The sequence below is a fragment of the Sturnira hondurensis genome, unplaced genomic scaffold, assembly GCF_014824575.4.
Source record: "Sturnira hondurensis isolate 20B ecotype Veracruz unplaced genomic scaffold, ASM1482457v3 Scaffold0000867, whole genome shotgun sequence".
Classification (NCBI taxonomy): Eukaryota; Metazoa; Chordata; class Mammalia; order Chiroptera; family Phyllostomidae; genus Sturnira; species Sturnira hondurensis.
Genome location: NW_028073498.1, coordinates 3376749 through 3396880, shown reverse-complemented (window position 1 = coordinate 3396880; position 20132 = coordinate 3376749). Strand labels below are relative to the sequence as shown.

The 20132-nt window shown below is 40.4% G+C and overlaps 1 protein-coding gene across 5 annotated transcripts in view; it reads right to left on the bottom strand.

Moving 5' to 3' along the window:
* The window catches only part of TFDP2 (transcription factor Dp-2), a 165840-nt gene that overhangs the window by 86885 nt on the left and 58823 nt on the right, over positions 1-20132 (bottom strand). For 4 of the 5 annotated variants that reach the window (XM_037051428.1, XM_037051444.1, XM_037051451.1 and 1 more), the window contains exon 3: positions 15694-15760. The exons of the other annotated variant lie outside the window; for it this stretch is intronic. In XM_037051428.1, coding sequence (XP_036907323.1) covers positions 15694-15760 — 67 coding nt within the window. The remainder of the gene's footprint in view (positions 1-15693; positions 15761-20132) is intronic. 5 annotated transcript variants of the gene reach the window in all.

Here is a 20132-nt window from a genome sequence, read left to right as displayed (position 1 = left end):
CCTGGCTGGTTGTGGCTCAGTGGACTGAGTGCTGGTCTACAAACCCAAGGGTCACAGGTTCGATTCCCAGTCAGGGCACATGCCTGGGTTGCGGACCAGGTCCCCAGTACAGGACACAGGAGAGGCAGCAACACACTGATGTTTCTATACCTCTCTTTCTCCCTCTCTCTAAAAATAAATAAATAAATAAAATCTTTTTAAAAAAGAAGAGGAGGAGATACCAGATTAAATGCAAGAATGGACAATTTAATCTCTCCTTAATAATAAACATCTGTGATTTAAATTGCTACATTTGATTTTTAAAAGCATTGTTTTTAGGTATTTTGCTTGTGGATTTGGCAGTTTATGCAAATTCTATGTTGGTCATGACATCACAAACTTAAATAAAGAAATTTTAAAAAGGTAACACTTAGGAGATTGATTTTGGAACTAAATTTCAAATGACAATCAAAATGATCTTCTCGGGTGCAATGGGTTCGAAGTTAACCAGTACCAATAGCTGCCAACAGAAAGAAGAACATGGGCACAGAACATAAAAACAGACAATTAGATACATTCCACTTCAAAATACGAAGCAAATGAATTACATAAAAACAGTCTTGTAATCTAAACAGTATTCTACTTCGCCAACTGAGTTCCACGCTGATTCACTGAAAATGAATTTTGAAATAACACAGAAAAAAGATTGCAAATTTCCTTTTCGCCACAAAGAACTGTCATCGGCTTATCAACCTTTCTCAAGCAGAGGTGACTGGTTATCTCAACAACTATAAGAAACGGGCAGCATCACGTCATACTCTTTACAATAAGGTAATTTAGATGAATGAGAATAGAGAATAAAAATGTGAATTAAAAAATGAGGGGGGAAGCCATTTCATCGTGGTTCTAGGTAACACATCCTGCATTGTCAAAACTATTTATAAATCTACACCACGCAATTAAAACGCACAGCCAAATTACAAAATTCTGCCTAACCACAGCGTAAGTTGTGAAAGCAGTTAACAGGAAGGCAAGAGATGTGGTAACTACAGCCTATTTCGAAACACCTTAATTTTCCCTTTATTTTTGGTTTTACATCAGGAATTCCTTATATTTTATTTCCATACAGTAATTCTTATTTAATTCCAGGATTGAATTATTTAATATGGTAAACTAAACACTATTACCTAAATAAAGCCTCTTGCAGATAAACAGAAGAACACGGGAGAAGAAGGGCCCTGATGGCACGGGTTCTTCAGGAAAAGCAAGCAAGCCTCTGGGATGAACAGGTCAATAACACTACTTGTAGAGTGGGGTAGTAGTCTATTTTCAAATCACTAAGCTATTTTTAAATAACCTGAAACCAAACCAAGGTTCAAAAGGCAAAGCCAGGACCATTCACTATGTTTATTTAAATATAATCTCTTACTAAGCCTAGCACAGTAAGAGACACCAAACTCACCCTAAGATGACCTTGGATTTAGAAAGATGTCAAAAAATTTTTATACCTACTACTCAAAGTAATACAAAATAAAACAAAAGCTTACTAGATATTTTAGGACAAATCTGTAAAGCAAAATCCAGGGCGGGAAAATGAATATGGGCTAACGTTAGCAGCCTTTTTAATTAAATGTACAACTCTAAATTTATAAACCACTGTACTTTTAAGATTTTAAACACTGAAATAATGTCTAACACCAACTCCCTACTCTTTCACTTTTTCAGCTTCTTTCGAACTTTTTCCCATCAGGATGCCAACTTCTCACCTAATGATGCAGAAATGTCCTGTGGGAGCCATTTCAGTGACCTCTCCGGGAGAACTCAGTTCCTTCTGTCTCTGCTACCTGGTTCACAGAACCCTTCCTGTCAGGATGTCTGTCGTTGCCGATTTGAGGTACAGAGTCAACGCAATCTCCATCAAAATCCTCGTAAGGCATTTTGTGGATGTCAACAAACGGATCCTAAAATTTTTATGGAAAGGGAAAAAACTCAGAATAGCCAAAACAATCCTGAAGAAAAGTTGGAGGACTGATACGGCCCAACTTCAAGACTCACTACAAATCCAGTGTGGCAGCAACAAAAGCGAAGGAAAACAGGCCAATGTGCCACGTCCGATGCTAACCAGGTCGGCTGACACAGTCACGGCTTGGAGATGACGGCTTCACAGAAGCGTTTTCCAGCAGGATGGACGTGGCATTACTGGATATATGGTGTTGCTTTTATTCTCACTGTTTCTTAGTATTCTAACCTTTACACTTCTGATAATTTGGAATCTCCTAGAATTAATGACCACTCTCAGAGAAAAAACAACAGTTGGCTCAAGTCCTAAGCAATATCACCCTGGCTGAATTAAGGCATCGTACTTTACTTATTTGTTCCTGTGAAAGCCACCCAAGAAAGAACAGTTCAGGGAAAAATATGTATTCCCACAGAACTGCCTCATAAAATAGCAAAAACCCCTTTAGAAAATAGTCCCTGTTTGTCAAAGACTTGTTAGAGTAACAGCCCCTCCTTTACCTTGAATAGAAATATATATCAGTTAGAATTAGACAGGCATAAAAACAGAAGAAGCTGGTTAGCTATTACAAACTAAGCACTTAGAAACAACTACCAAGGAGTCAGAGTCCTCAGTATACAAAAAACATTTTAGACAGCAAGATAGATAGCTAAGTTAGATATTACAAAGGCTTATAGTATATTTCCTAACCTCTGCTCGGTCTAAGCGTGCCTGTTGCCAATGACAATTTCTGAGAACTTTAATAAACAATAAGACATTTAAACTGTATACATAGAACTATTTCAAATTGTCTGATTAATAGTTTTCCTGGTCAAAATAACTTTTGTTTAACATAACTGAAACTATGGGAACTTTCGTACTTTTCCTTGTTACCTTTGTATTGATTTTTTCTGCTTAACTGATCATGCTGTACACCTGTAAATGTTAATCTATGCCAAAAACGAAAATATAAAAAATCAGCATATACTTGCAATAAACGGAACAGTGCTTCACCTGCCTTTGAGCTGTGTAGTTGCCTGTTACCCAGCGCCAACGCCTACTCTCACCTGAGGACCCTTAGATGAGCTGCGGCTGGACCACGGCACCAATGGAATGGAGAGCCCAGTGACAGACCCACACAAATATATTCAACTCCACTTTACAAAGGAGCAAAGGCAACTCAACGAGGAAAGGAAAGTCCTTCCAACAAATTATGCTGGAACAAATAGACATCCACGTGCAAAAATCAGCCAACCAATCAATCTGGACACAGATCTTAAACATGTCATGAAATTAACTCAGAATGGATCATGGACCTGCCCTGGCCTGTGTGGCTCAGTCGGTTGGAGCATCATTCTATAAACAAAAGGTTGATATTCTGATTACCAGTCAGGGCACAAGCCTAGGTTGCAGGTTCAGTCCTAGTTGGGGAGCATGCGGGAGGCGACCAACTGATGTTTCTCTCACATCGAAATTTCTCTGTCTTTCTCCCTTCCTTTCTCTCTGGAATCAATAGATAAATCCTCGGGTGAGGATTTTTAAAAAATGGATCCTGCCCTGGCTGGTGTGGCTCAGTGGATTGAGTGCTGGACTGTGAAGCAACGGCTTGCCAGTTCGATTTCCGGTCAGGGCACGTGCCTGGGTTGCAGACCAGGTCCTTATTGGGGGTGCGTGAGAGGCAACCACATATCGAGGTTTCTCTCCCTCTCTTTCTCCCTCCCTTCTCCTCTGTCTAAAAATAAATAAAATCTTAAAAAAAATGGATCCTACACCTAAATGCAAACTGCAAAAGTCCTAGAAGAAAAATAGAAAATCTAAGTGGCCTTAGGTTTGCTTTCCTCAATACAACACTAAAAGCATTGCCCATGAAAGAAAAGATGGGTAGTTGAACTTCATTAAAACTAAAAACTTCTCTGTGAAAGGTACTGTTTCCCTACCACCAGATAATGAACAACAATAGTCTTTGTGTACCTTAAAAAACATTATTTGTTCTTGTTATGTCTATTTATGTCACTATCCCTCACTTCTTTTTTAAAATTTATTTTATTTTTCCATTATAGTTGATGTTCAATATTACTATATATTAGCGTCAAATATACAGCATGGCAGTTAAACATTTATGTAACTTGTGCAGTGATGCCCAGTAAGTAGTCTAGTGCCCACCTGGCACCACATAGTTATTACAATGTTACTGACTACAATCCCCCTGTTGCACGGTACCTCCCTCTGGCTACTCTGTAACCACCAGTTTGCGCTTCTTAACCCCTTCACCTTTGCCATCCAGCCTCTCCATCCTTTTCCCATTTGGACATCACCGGTTTTCTTCTCTGTGAGTCTGCTTCTGTTTTGTTTATTTTGCTCTTTAGATCACACATAGAAGTGAAATCATATGGTTCTTCACTTCTTTTTAAACAGAGTTATATACTCGGCACATGCTGAACTTTTATTAACTTAATGTGTCTTTGTAGCTCATCCCATATTTGTGCATACCCAATTTTAAATCTGCATAGTGTTCCATTATATGTACTGAACACTATTTAACCAGATCATACCAGTGGATTTATAGTTTCAAATATTTTGCTATTACAGACGATACTGGGAAGATGAAGCTTTATCTCCCAAATTTATAAGCATATCAATAAAATATATCCCTGAGATTGCCGAGTCACAGGAAATGTGAACGCTAAATTAACGAACACGGTGACGTGGCTTCCCGGGAAGGATGTGCTGATCCGTGCCCCACCAGCAGTACCAGAGAGCACACACGTTACGCCGCACCCTTCACAGCGTTTTACCAAACGCCTGCACACTCGCCAATCTTACAGAGTGCAAATGGCAGGTACGTGACTATGAGTGAGGCAGAGCACCTTTCCTCTGTGTAAGAACTGTCAGTATTTCTTCTTCTGTGAACTGTTTATTCATAAGTTTTGCCCCTTTCTAAACACTGGATTGTCGGTTTGTTGGTTTGCTGGTTCCTTTTATATCCATACACTACTCCTGTATGCCTTTGATGCCTCGAGGTTTTTAGCATGTTTTATTTGATATCAATATTGTTTTGCTCTCAGTACATCTTTGGCAATTTCTTATTTTCAATCTTTCTTAGACTTAAAAATTCTGAATGTAGTTTTAGTACCAAAACAACTTTTTCTGGGTTGCAACTGTATCCTCTTGACAAGAGTTTTTGTTCCTTTCTCCCCCTCCCAGCTTTCTCTCATCTTTTCCGTTAGTTCTCCCCACCGCAGGAGGAACATGATTATTCAACGACACTCCCTCATTGGAGTTGCTGAATTCATTTTAATAGGTTTTAATTTTCATAGCCAGAGGCTATTGCAATCTCTTGGATGATGTGGAACTGGCCGTCAGTATACCGTATGCATATTTTAAATCTGATGAGCAAGCAGTGAATGAGTTGGCAAAGTGGAATTGCTTGCATGGGGATATAAGGGAACGAGTGGAAGCTGTAAGCAGACCTCCTGTACCCGCAAGGACACCAGCAAGTTCATCCCGAAGTGCAACCCTCCCAACAGCTGCTGACCAGGCAGCTTCCCAGAGGACTGCATACAGCTTGCAGGCAAGTGCGGCTTCTTTTCACCTGCGAGAGATACCCCGAAGGTACAGCCTGCCCAATGGCAGGTGCCTCTCGGACAACTGCGGAGCCCTGGGTCTTCACCAAGGGCCCTGCTGAACTTTCCACACCACACATAACAATGCCCTCAGTTACAGTATTTTTTACCTTAACGTTTTCTTACATGATTTATGACAAGGATATGTAAATGCTCACCTGCTTCTGAATTCTCTACTACTCCCTTGGTTATGACTGAATAATCGTCTCCAGGGTTTCCTTCTCTTAGTTAAAGGAAGGAGACTTTTAAACCTCCAACTCTTAGATATATGTCCTGAGAAAAAAAGCTCAGACACCTTTACTGCACACCTTAACACTCTGTTTTCAAAGGTACTGAAGGTAAGTTCCTTCTTTATATGCTTCTCAAAGGTTAGACAAATACACATTTTGATGAACAGTCTGGGAATGTTACGGCTGAACAAGCCTCTGCAGTTCAGCATTTACTGAGCCTGTGTAACTGTGCTAGACACCCAGCCAGAGGGCAAAAACATGAAGAAGGACCCTGCCTGCAGGGAGCTCACAGTCTAATAAAATGAAAGGACAATCACATAAAGAAATGCAGTCTAATGTGATTGGGACAACAGAAGTACGTACGGGGTCCACAGGCTAACACAAAGACGGCACAGTACCAAGGGGTGCAGTGGGACTGGCAATCAGCTGGGTTTTAATGAGTAAGTCAAAATCTGCCCAGTGTCAAAGGAACTGTAGCCAGAAGGAAGGGTATCCATTCTTTCAACAAAGGGCCAAATGTGGGACACACAGTATGGGACAGATACTTTGAAATACCTGTCCTAGAGATACAGTGATGAATAAGGCAAAGTCTCTGACCTCACGGAGGCAGGAGGGGACCAGTAAGCAAACCAGTGCTTACGGTACAGTGTGGCACATTCTACAACAGAAGTTAATAAGAGATACTGGAGGCTTACAAGTGGAGCGGAAATAAGACCTAAACACAGATGCAAGAAACGAACAGAAACTGGCCAGGTGAAAATATACATATCAGGGTTGGAGTGGAGGGTGGTGTCAGGGAGGCATGACATTCTAGGCATGGAGAAGAAGAGCACAGAGAGTGACAGAGAGGGAGGGGGGAGAGAGAGAAAATGTGGGAAAATGAGAGAAGCACGGGGCCTGAGATAAGGCTAAAGTGAAAGCGAGAACCATATCATGAAGGATCTTTTAAATTGGAGTTTGGACTTTATCTTGAGGGCAATAAGGAAGTGCTAGATGTTTTTGTTGTTTTTTTTTTTTTTAACATGAAAAGACTTATTCAGATTTGTGTTTGAGAAAAAAGCATGTAGCTATAATACGGTGAATAAAATAGAAAGAAGGAATCCTGGAAGTACATGAAACAGCTGCAGCGATCCAGACAATGGTTTCCTAGGAGTCTGATCTAAGACAGTAATGGAAACGGAAAACGGCGGGAGGGTTGAGAGGTTTAAGCGGTGGGAGAAACAGACCTTCTCACTGACTTGACTGGAAGTCGAAGGAAAGAAAAAGGAGTCGAAAGACGGTGGATGCCTCGGTGTCTGGTTTGAGCACAGGGTGGACAGTACTGCCACTGGTACAGTAAGGACAAGGCGAGAGCGTATTTTGAGAGGGTAAAATAATCACTTTAATTCTGATCAGACTGAGTCTCAGATGCATGTAGGTTATTCCAATGAAGATGTCCAAAGAGCGGCTGGATATGCAAAAACTCGAGACCAGAGACAGAGATTTGAGAATCATCCACTTACGAAGAAAATGATAACTAAATTAATGTGAACAGATGAAACTGCCAGGGGAGAACTAAGGGTGCACGTCCACGAAGTGTGATGTTGTCGCCTGCACCAGACCCTACAACAGAGAAGGACATTAGCTAAAAACTAAGAAGCTCTGAATAAAGTACGGACTTCTGTTGATTATATTGTATCAATATTGGCTCATTTATTATAAAAACTGTACCACACTAATATAGAATGTTAATAGTAGGAGAAATTAAGTGAGGGGTTTATGAGAACTCTCTACTATCTTTGTAATTTTTCTGTAAACCTAAAATTATTCTAAAATATTTTTTAAGACTTTATTTATGTATTTTTAGAGAGAGGGGAAGGGATGGAGAGGGGGAGAGAAACATCAGTGTGTGGTTGCCTCTTGTACACACCCCCTACTAGGGATCTGACCCACAACCCAGGCAAGTGCCCTGACTGGGAAATGAACCAGTGACCCTTTGGTTTGCAAGCCGGCACTCAATCCACTGAGTCACACCAGCCAGGACACAATAAATTATATATATACATAAAATATATATTTTACTGACTATACCATCACAGTTGTTCTATTCCCCCCTTCATTTCCCTCCACCCACACACTCCCTCCCCCACCATTCTCCCCCCCTTAGTTTATAACCACGTGTCTCAAGTTCTTTAGATTCTATATTTCCCCCACTATTCTTGCCCTCCCCCCATCTATTTTCTACCTACCCTCTATACTATTTTCTGTGCCTTCTCCCCCCTTCTCCCCCTCCCACCCCCCTGTTTCTAACCCTCCATGTGTTCTTCATTTCTATGGTTCCACACCTGAAACAAAAATAAANAAGCACTTTATCTGTCCTTCCATTCTAAATGAAAGTTTTGCTGGATAAAGCAATCTTGGCTGTAGGTCTTTGGATTTCATGACTTGGAATACTTCTTTCCAGCCCCTTCTTGCCTGTAAGGTCTCTTTTGAGAAATCCGCTGACAGTCTGATGGGTACTCCTTTGTAGGTGACTGTCCCCTTATCTCTTGCTGCTTCTGGGATTCTCTCCTTCATTTTAATCTTGGCTAATGTAAGTATGATGTGCCTTGGTGTGTTCCTTCTTGGGTCCACCTTCTTTGGGACTCTCCGAGCTTCCTGGATTTCCTGGAAGTCTATTTCCTTTGCCAGACTGGGGAAGTTCTCCTTTATTATTTGTTCAAATAAGTTTTCCACTCGTGGCTGTTTCTTTCCCCCTTCTGGAACCCCTATAATCCGGATGTTGGAACGTTTAAAGATGTCCTGGAGGTTCCTAAGCCTCTCCTCATTTTTTGAATTCTCATTTCTTCATTCCTTTCTGGTTGGATGTTTCGTTCTTCCTTCTGGTCCACTCCATTGATTTGAATCCCAGTTTCCTTTCCGTTGCTATTGGATTCCTGGACATCTCCCTTCATTTCAATTAGTTTAGCCTTCATATGTTCCTCTAATTTTTGATTATAATCAACCAGTTCTGTTAGCATCCTGATAAAAAGTGTCTTGAATTGTGCTTCTGAGAGGCTGGCAATTTCTTGGTCACTGAGAGTTATTGGCTCTGGGACTTTGAGTTCTTCTTGCGCCATCTTTTGGGCTGTTCGTGCCTGTTCCATAGCAGGATTGGAGCCCTAAGGTGTTCACTAGCGCAGGGCAACTAAGTCGCTGGGTTGTGACGTTGTATGTGGGGGTGGGGTCAAAGAGGAACAATGGCGTCTCATCTACCACTGCCGCTGCAGCCCCCACCGGTGCCGCAGCCGCCACCGCAGCCGCCACCGTAGCCGCCACCGTCACTGGGCCCACGCTTCATCCCACTGCACGCGAGTGTGCCACCGCTGCCAGCCCTCGCCCCCTGGGGCCTGTGTGGTCCGTCTCATTGTGCGCGAATGTGCGACTGCGGTCAGTCTGCCCCAGACCCTGAGTCCGGGCCACTTGCTCGCCTAGGTCTAGGGATCTGTCCTGCCCCACCCTGCTCCGCTGCTGGCTCTGCCCCTCTTACTGTCCCCGTTGAACGGTTAGTGTTTGTCGGACTTCCGTATAATTCAATTTTCTGTCTTTTGGCTGCATCTTTGTTCTCCAAACCTTTGTTGCATTCAAACTTGGTTGTGGGAGAAGGCACAGTGCTTACACCTATGCCTCCATCTTGGCGGAAGTCACAATAAATATATTTTTAATTACTTTCTAGTTCTGCTCCTGGTATAACCATCTAGCGCCTATTAAACCAGCTGTCTAGTAGATACAAACTTTAAATTCTGGATATAACACTAAAAAATAACTATCTCAAAGCAAGAAAGGTTCCAACAGAGTTACACTAGTTTAGCCAGAAGAGTTTCCCATTTTCCATGGCTTTTAGCTAGAAGGAAGACACCAGTCTGTGTTACGCAGGGTGCTAAAACTCCCACAGAGAAAAATCACAACCTTCCTGGCTTAAAGAACCAGATTACAGAGTATGGGATAAACATAACTGCAGAAAAGGGGGGAAATTGGGAGAAGAGGCCCAGACAGAGGAAACCCCAATTCTATACATAAATTCTGTTTAAATCTTTAACTGACTTCTAACGCACTCATGAACGGGGCACCAAGTATCACAGCTAAGCATCACCAGTGCCATTCCACCACCAGGAAGACTGAGCGCACAGTCAGAGTCCAGAGAAGCTAAGTGCCCACTAAAACAAAAAAAACAGCCCTCTTGGGAGAATATAAACAAATCCAGAGTCGTTACAACACATTCACAATGTACTGGATACGAAGTCTGTCCAGAAAAAGTCCAGCCATTGTCAATATAATGAGAACTGTGCACAACATCAGTGTAATCTGGCAGCCAGGGAGAATGGACTAGAATGCACATGTGTGAACAATGACGACTCCACTGTACTAGTCAGTGGGGACGAGAGATACCTTTGAGTGGATGTGTGCACTGTGTGGCTGTTGCATTCAAAATGACTGAATGAGTTGAGCAATGAATCCACATCAAATTTTGCATTGAGCTTGAACATTCCTCTGCAGAAACTATTTGGATGATTCAGAAGGCCACAACTATGGGCAACTGGTGATTGGCAGCTTCATCATGACAACACACCTGCTCATACACCACATCTCATGCAAAGGTTTTAGTCAAAACATCAAATCACCTAGGTGACCCAGCCCCCTGAAGCCCAGATTTGGCACCCTGTGACTTCTGGCTTTTTCTAAAACTATAAGCACCTTTGAAAGGGAAAAGATTTCAGGCTGTTGATGAGATTCAGGAAAACACGATGAGGCAGCTGACGGCAGTTGGGAAAACTGTGTGAGGTCCCACTTTGGGACCTTGAAGTGCCTACTTTGAGGGGGACTGAAGCATTACGGTCCTATGTACAGTGTTTCTTACATCTTGTATCTTTTTCAATAAACGTCTCCATTTTTCATATTACATGGCTGGAAACATTCTGGACAGACCTTGTATATCTGAATTACTTGACATATAAAAAAAAATAGATGAACATGACCTATTCTCAAGGTGAAAGGCAATCAATGAATTTGAGCCTGTAATGACTCAGATGTTGGAACTAACAGAGAAGAATTTTAAAGCAGCTATTATAACTGTATTTTAAGAATGTAAAGTAAAATATTTTCATAATGAATAAAAGACAGAAATTCTCAGTGAAACCAAATAAAAATTCTAGAACTGAATATTTCAGTATCTGAAATTAAAAATTCATTGGATAGACTCAACAGCAGAATCATGACAACAGAAAAAAGTAGATTAACAGAAAATTTCCAGTGTGAAGAACACAGAGAAAAAAAGTTGGGAGAAAAAAAATGAACAAAATCTGAGGATTCACAGAGCAAGTCCAAAAGATATAACATACATGCAACTGAAGTTACAAAGAGAGACCCTCTTACAGAAAAAAAATTGCACATTTAATAGCCGAAACTTTCTTAAATTTGGTGAAAGATGTAACTTCAGAAGTTCAGTGAGCCTCAAGTAAAACAGATACAAAGAAAACCGCACCTATGCACATCACGGTCCAATGCTGAAAACCGCCCCCCAAATTATGGCTAATCTTTTTATATTTAAGATGACTTCCCTAATGCAGACTCTTAATAGCTTGATTCCATGGCCAAAAGAAGTCAATATTTTTGAATTTCCTCATAGATACTGCGAACTTCCCCAAAGAAACACCAGTGTGGCTGAGGTATAGTGGCCACCGAGACAAGTGGCAGAAACAAGGATGATGTCACGTGTAGGGACATAACACAGGATTTTGTAGGTAAGGAGTTTGGGATTTTATCCTGATTTAAATAGGAAATTGTGAAAAGGTTTTAAGCAGGGGAATGACCTAGTAACCGAATTGCATATATTAAGAAAATAAATAAAGAGAAACAAAAACTTAGCTGACTAAAAATATTCATTGTTTTGTCCAGCATTTCAGCTATACAAAGATATGGATGTCTATGTATGTGTTTATATATATATGGAAACATATACACATCATACATATAACCAACCAAAAAAGACTTAAATATCCAGCAATAAGGATATGGGAAATGATGAATGAATTGTGATTGATAAAAACACAATGAAATAGTATGAAACTCTAAAAATGCTGTTTATGAAGACCATCGATATAAGTGTTTTTCTGCACTTGGTCAAAAATCAGGAGAAAATTATATGTATATTAGCTTTGTAACTATAAAGCATCAGTATATCAGTAATGAATGAAAAATAATAAAAACAAAAAGTTATGTTAGATGATAGATTTTTTTCACTAATTTTCAATTTTTTCTATAATATTGTCATATCATCATTTCAATTAAGTAAAATACTCTTCTATACTTTTCTACACCTTATTTCCAATACAATTCTCATCTTAGGCCTTAAATAAATATTAACTGAACTTCAACAATTTAAAAAATTATTGAGAGAAGACTCTTTTCTAAACCCTGCAGTTTACTCAACCTGGAGTTCTTTCTGCTGCCACCAGCCAACAGCTCAAGGAAGAGGAATACCTTTCTTTTTAAACACATAGCTGTTTCTAAATCTGATTTCTCTAGGTGTTGCCTCATAAATGATTGTCCCCATCTCTTCCATTTATTCTATCAGGTTAAACAAGCTGCGGAGGTTTTACCTGTAACTAAGCTTCCCTGGTGTTACTAACGCCCACTCGTGGCTGACCTTCAGGACCCTCTTTCTTCCCTCCAGATGCCTCGAGTACCATCAAAGACAATCCATCTCTCGCCTCACCCCTCACTCTCTCCCTTTGTCGTCTATCTTTTGAAGGCCTTTTCCTACGCCACCCTTCCCTTTCACGACTTGGTATCCCTCCCTTTTTATTTCCAAGATCACTGCACTACTCCATTATCTCCGTCCCACTAGTCGGTATCAGAGTTTTCCACATCTACAAAGCTTGCGGTTCCCAGCTCCTTCTCCAGACCCGAGTAGTACGATTCATTAGAGTGGAGATTCCCGACTCTGTGTTGTGAAGAGGCTATGGGTTACTAAGATACCGATCCCTTTGGCCTTGGGGCAGCCAGGAGAGGGCCTTGGCAGCCGGAGCTCCTGGCTAGCTTACCTCTGACCTTAAGGCACCTCATTTGGTTAGCCCTAATGCATCCACTAAATGTTATCAATGTTCTATTTGTTAACAAATGTTAACAAATGTTCTATTTATGCCATAATGTGAAAAAAAACTAAGAAGCATATAAAGTACTTCAGTAGACATTTCTCCAAAGAAAATGCACAAATGACCAATAAACACATGAAAAGATGCTCAACATCACTAATTATTAAGGAAATGCAAATCAAAACTAGACTGAGATACCACCTAACTCCCACTAAGAGGATCACTATTAAAAAGAAAGTAACAAGTGTTGGTGAGGATGTGGAGAAACTGGAGGACCTGAGCACTGCTGGTGGGAATGCAAAACAGTGCAACTGCTGTGGAAATTGGGATGGCAATTCCTCAAAATAGTAAAAACAGAATTGCCAGCAATTCCACTCCTACGTATATACCCAAAAGACTAAAAAGCAGGCTCTTGAATTTTTAAAAAACAGGGTCTTGAGATATCTTAAGATATCTTAAGATATTTATCTTTAAAATAAATAATATTTTAAAATATTATTTTATTTTTCAATTACTGTTGACAGACAGTGCTATATTAGTTTCAGGTGCACAACACAGTGAGCAGGCATTTATGTAACCCACGACGTGATCACCTTGGTTTAAGTGCAGTGCCCATCTGACACCACACGCAGCTATTACAAAACTGTCACCACTGTTGCCACATTCCCTGTGCTGTAAGAAGGAGACAGCTGTGCTCCCACTGCCCAACAGCTAAGAGCTACAACAAAAAAGCAGCCCATGCGTCCACTAATGGATGAATGGATAAGCAGAATGTGGTACAGTAGTTCCCTCCTTACCCAAGGGGGATGGATACGTTCCAAGCCCCCAATGAAACACCTGAACCCTGCGTATACGTGTGTACAGTACTGAACCCTATGTACACTAATTTTTTTCCTATGGATACTGTACACACCCTTTCACTTAAAGGAAGTACTTTGTGACTTCTCTTTGGCACACCCGGATTGCCATCATCACTACTCTTGCACTTTGGGCCATTATTAAATAAAATAAGGGCTGCGTGAACGCAAGCACAGCCACACCGACAGCTGATCCAATAACCCGGGCGGCTACCAAGTGACTGAAGGGTGGGGAGCATCTATAGTGCGGACACGCTGGACAAGGGATGATTCACGTCCACGTGGGGCAGCGTGAAATTTCATCCTCTTAGAACAGCGTGCAATTCAAAACTTATGAAGTGCTTATTTCTAGAGTTTTCCATTTAATATTTTCAGACTGTGGCTGACTGTGGGTAACAAACCACACTGCGGATAAGGTGCAGACTATTATACGGTGTGGGCAAACGTAGGTTTACAGTTGTGAGTACAAAAAAGAGTTTACTCTTGTACTATTATTTATTATTATATCCTTTTCCATATGAACAACCGTAAAACTGCATTTAACCACTGCTGTATATACATACAATGGAATATTCAGCCTTGAAAAGAAAGGACATTCTGACACATGCTACCACATGGGTGAACCTCAAGTCATACGCTAAGTGAAATAAGGCAGTCACAAAAAGACATGTACTGTATGATTCTACTTACATGAGCTACTTAGAGTAGTCAAAATCACAGACACAGACAGTGGAATGGTGGTGTGCAGGGGCTGATGAGAGGGGGCAATGTGGAGTTGTGTACTGGGTGGGGTTTAGTTGTACAGACGAAGAGTTACAGAGATAAACGGTGGCGACGGGCGCACAGCACGCATGTCCTCACGCCGCCACCCATCTATGGAATAATGGTTAAAGTAGGAAATTTCATGGTACGTGTACTTCACCACAGTAAAACATTTGGGGAAAAACTGAGAAGTATCAACACTTGACATACAGAACAGCTCTTTTATTGCTTCAAAATCCATATTTAAACTCTCAGTAATTCTACAGATCATTATAATTAAGCCATACATTTTTGTACTGAAATGCAGATTTCTCTAGCCTTCTCTCCAGAGTGCAGAGCTCACCGGAGACATAAACACTTGGAGGAAGCTCATGTTTCTCTCAGAGCTCTTTGTATTGTAATGGCATACATTTTGCTCCTACCAGTTTTAATGGAAAATTTCAAATATATACAAAGGAAGAGAGATAGAAATAACAAAATCTCATATGGCTATCACCCAGCTTAAACAATGAATCAACTAATAGACAACTTTGTTTTGTCTATAATTCTACTCACTTTACTCTTCTTCCCCTAGTGGATTATTCTGAAGCCAATCTCAGACATCATATCATTTCAATCATAACTATTTCAGTATGTTATCTCAACATACCAAAAGATACTGTTGAAAGATACACATTGAATATATGACCAGCCTCCTCCTGTACTGGTGAGTCAGATGTCTGATACACGGAATCTTCCTAAAGATCCCTCCACTAAGCCATCTATTCCACACAGGAATTACAATACCTTCGGTCATTCTGTTGTAGTCCCTTACAAGTTAAACCACTAAGGAGGGCTCCCAAACAAGAAAATCAAGAAGGAAAGGACTTAACTAGTTTGGTTTCATCGTAACAGGGTTGCTGATCAAGTACGGTCTTAGAGACTTCTTAGGAAAGAGGTGGAGAACAGTCACACTCTCCTCCTCTCAGAGGTGACTGACTGTCATCTGATACAAGTTATTTGGTAGATGATAACAACATGGTAACAGTATATACGTATTATTATACAGAGAGTAACGCAGGTACCTTCATGTTTTACAAAACAAATGCAATAAAACTGGCTCAATGCAGAAAATTTTTATTCAACTGTCCTTACCTTTTGTTGGACTGAGATTCTGATCTATAAATCCTCTTAATTCTGTATTTGTGGAACTCAAACCAACCTGAATAAAATAGTTTTAAAAGTTAAAAAAGAAGATCTAAAGTATTATATGATCACTTAACAAGCTATTTTATACCTTCCACCAGAGGTCCACATCAAATGTTCATATGGCCACATAAAAATGAATTAATTAACAACTATAGGAGAGGATTTAAAAGAACATGTTGCCATATTACTTGACATGGGGAAACTATGAATGGTTCAGATAAAGTGAAATTAATAACACGGTACTTATGAGCAAAACTTAGGTCTACATATTTTACTGACTTTGTTTAGTAAAACAAGTACTGTGGTAGCCATGACGCCACCAAAGCTTCTCACCCTTGTCGCTGCCCTTAATCTTTCTGTTCAAAATCGCTGCTTATATAATGCTTTCAACACTGTGACATGGAATGGACCAGACAAAGACCATTACGAGTGGGACCTGTTTCATCACCAGCTGGAAGACTTTCATGACTTGCATCTAGAGCAGCGCGGCTGTGCCAGGGGGGTGTGGCAGCCCCCTGTGAACCATGGCTGTGCCAAGGGGGTGCCGCAGGCCTCGCAACTGCAGGTGCTGTTGGCATAATTTTACCCAGGGCCTGTCTTCTCAATCATTGGCCTCTCCCCAAGGAATATGCTGCTTTCTCTGTTTAAAAGTTACCAAAAATAATAACGACACAACAGGGAGGTGACGTTCACTGGCTCAAGGCCAGTGTTTTCCACTCTGGCTCATGGAGCCTGCCATGCGTGTGGCTGTGGTCAAGTCCCACAGGCTCCCTCTGCTCTGTCTCCTCATCTGTAAATTGGACAGCGATAGGAGTACTTACCAATGCAGGTGGTTAGAAAGATTAAGTAAGATGCTTCATGCAAAGCATAGAGCGCCGCGCTCGGCACAGAGTGCTCAACGCATGTTAACATTGACTGTTAGTACGACACCTGAGGGACTACCTACAGCAAGTGTGTTTATGGACTCACCTTCAGACAATTTGCTTCACTTAATGTGCTGTCTACTGGACTATTTGGAATTGGAAGTGAATACAGTAGTATCATCATCAAACACAGTTTTACAATTGAATATAGGGTCGGGGGTGGGGAACTCTTTTTGGAAAACTTGACGAAAAACAAGCATCCAATAAATGGTTCTGCTATTACTAGCATATTGTTTTAATCCTTATAAATTTGTAATCCTCAAACATTAATGATAATTTGGTGCCTTAAATATCCTTTCAAAGTACTATCACACAGACAGGATTTCAAAGCACACAAAGCTTTATAACTTTGTATATGCACACTTGTCTTATATTTTTAAACTACCTACTGCTTTAACGTTATATAGTCTACATAAGCACTCATTTGATACATTACATTTTCATAATTAAAGGCTATTCATTTCCTTATTTGGTAATTAAATGCTCTACCAATAGCTGTTTCTTTGTTTTTTTGTTTTCTTAAGAGAAATTATCAGAAATATTTATAAATATCATTCATATCATGGAAAAGTAATTCTGATGCATATCTGTAGCTGGAATCTGGTATTAAATTTTTATGACACTAGCTGAGATGAAGACATCTAAAATACAGGGATTTTTGCCCTGGCCAAGTGGCTCAGATGGTTGGAGCATTGTTCCATACGCATACATCAAAAAGGTTGCGGGTTCGATTCCCCTTCAAGGGACATACCTAGGTTGCGGGTTCAATCCCCAGTCAGGGTGCATACAAGAGGCAACCGGTCGATGTTTCTCTCTCACGTTGATGTTTCTTTCTCTCTCTCTCTCTCTCTCCCCCTCTCCCCCCACCTCTCTCTAAAATCGACAAACATATCCCCAGGTGAGGATCATATAAATAAATAAAACATAGGTTTTCAATTCTATGTAGACTGTGGTGTAGATACTTAATTCTGTCTAGCTTCTCACAAGTATCCTGTTAGAAGTAAAACCTCTGCAACAAAATTTGCAAATTACCACAACATGGATCTCCAGAAATGCTCACGAGTGCTAATGGTAAGTGCTCCATTTACAAATGCCAAGAGTTTACTGTGGCGTCACTAACATGCCACTACTTTTTAAACTCTTCTGCTATAAAAAGAAGAGGAAGACAAACTTCTGTTGGTGTCCTACTGTAAAAAGAAGGCGAAGACAGCCTCTAATATCGTCCAAGCTTAATACACTGGGACTGTTGAGCCCATGTGTTACAATGACCCCAAAAGCATCAGTTTATACCTTCTTGTTATTATACAAAGACAACGGCAAAAACCTCAACCAAAACCACACATGCACAGCCGAGAGTTCAGTTACTGGGTCACTGTTATGTTCGAACACCTGCTCTTAATGTCCAACTTCTGCAGAGTGAGGCAGCAAACGAATTTAGACACTTTTTTAGCAGCTGCACACCTGCACCTTAATAATCAACAAATCATACTCTACAAAGACAAAAGTCAACTGTGAGTCAATACTGTCTGCTGACCTTGGTCTCACACATGAAGGGAAGGTGTTTGTATTTAGAGCTTAGATAAATACTATCAAAATTCATTTAATTAAAACTTCAAAATGTACTAATTTCTGCTTTCATAAACACTTTACAGTTTCAAGAGTCACAGAAAAATTAGATTGTTTGAGAGTAGAAAAAGTTGCTAGGAAAGGCATTTGAAAGCATTAGTTATTCTTTCCTTATTTTATTTAAAAAGGATCTTTCTATGATGTTTCACAGAGCCAGAGAAAAAAGTGACCTCACTTTATGTAAAAATTTTCATCTAATGAGGTCCTGAGAAAAGGGTCCGTCTGGACAGTCAGACACGGCGCTGCGTTCTACCAGCAGTCGTGACTGTCTATTGAATAAAACACATCCAAGCCCCGTTTTTTTCTTTTTTTTCAAGCCCCATTTTTAAGGCTCAAACCATATTCCCCAATAACGGCATTATAATTTCACTGATACATAACACTTCAGAAAAACATAACTAAAAGGAAACAAAACCCAGAGCTCCACCATTCATAAGCAAGGTGATCTTGGGACAGTAGCTGCAAAACAGGGATAACACACACGCACAAAAAACTCAGAGAGCTCCTAGAAATTAAAATTCATGCGAACATGTGTTCACATAGTGAAACTCGAGTAGTCAATACTCAAGTGTGGACTGTCATTCAACGGCAGTGGCTTTTAACACTTCAACACTGACTAGGCAATTTATAAAGCAGACATGCCAATGACTTATAAACATACAGAATACAGTTGGACCCAATTAGCAATGTAATCAGAGAAATGTAGTAAGTCACATACCACTTTTTGCTGATTAGATTGGCAAAGATTAAAAAGGAATAAATGAAAATGGGATTCTGATACACCACTGGTGAATATATAAACTGGTGTGGTCTTTCTGAAATGCAATTTAGCAACATGAACCAAAATCCCCCCCAAAAGCGCATACCCTTAGAGCCAGTAATTTCATAAGACTGTGTATGACTCATGGAAATAATCCTAAAAGTAAGCAAACATTTAAAAACTTTTAAGAAAAAAATGGAAATAATTTAATGGCTACTATTAGGAAACCAGTGTAATGTCTATATAATAGATAACACAAAACTGCTATTTAAATGATGCTGCAGAGTTAACAAGACAAGACGGTCATCACACAGATTAAGCCAAACAGTAGGTTACAAAAGTGTGACCTCATTTCTATTAAAAAACATGTAACATACATACACTTGGTTTAGATATACATACATCTGTATATTTATCAAGCAAAATTTTGCTCATAATCTCTAGGCTAGTTTCTTTTATCTTTCTTTTATAATTTTTCCATAGTAAGTATTATGACTTACATACTTTTTAAAAGATTCTTGACAGGGCAAAAGAAAAACCACCTCAAATTAACTTTTGAATTTTTTATTGTATACTGAGTGTGCTTAAGGTAGACAACTTCATTCTGGGTCTCAGGAGTACCACTGGATACTAGAAAATATTGGATAACAATTTTATCCCAGATACAAGGAGTATATGGCCTTCTTGGCTGAGCTTCCTTTCATAAAGTGACCCATCGCGCAACCCATGTAGGTCAGGCAGGACTGCTCATCTCAGAGCCTCAGCTGTGCCCTGGCAGCAGAGGCGGACCCTGAGCCAGAGTGGGCCATTGTGGCACCCCACTTCCTCCATGCTGGCTTGTCTAAGCACGTAGGCCAAGCAGGGTCCCCCAAAGCTTCTGCGTGGAATTTGGAAATACAAACGCTAAGGAGGAAAACTTCCTTCTCTTCCTCTGAGATAAACATTCTAAGGCCAATGCAGCCTGTTACACCGCCATATAGAGCCCAGACATGAACAGAGAGAAACAGAGCCCTGACGCCAGCATGTGATCCCCTGAACCCAGGTGTGTCGGAAGTCAGAGTACTGCAAACTTCTCA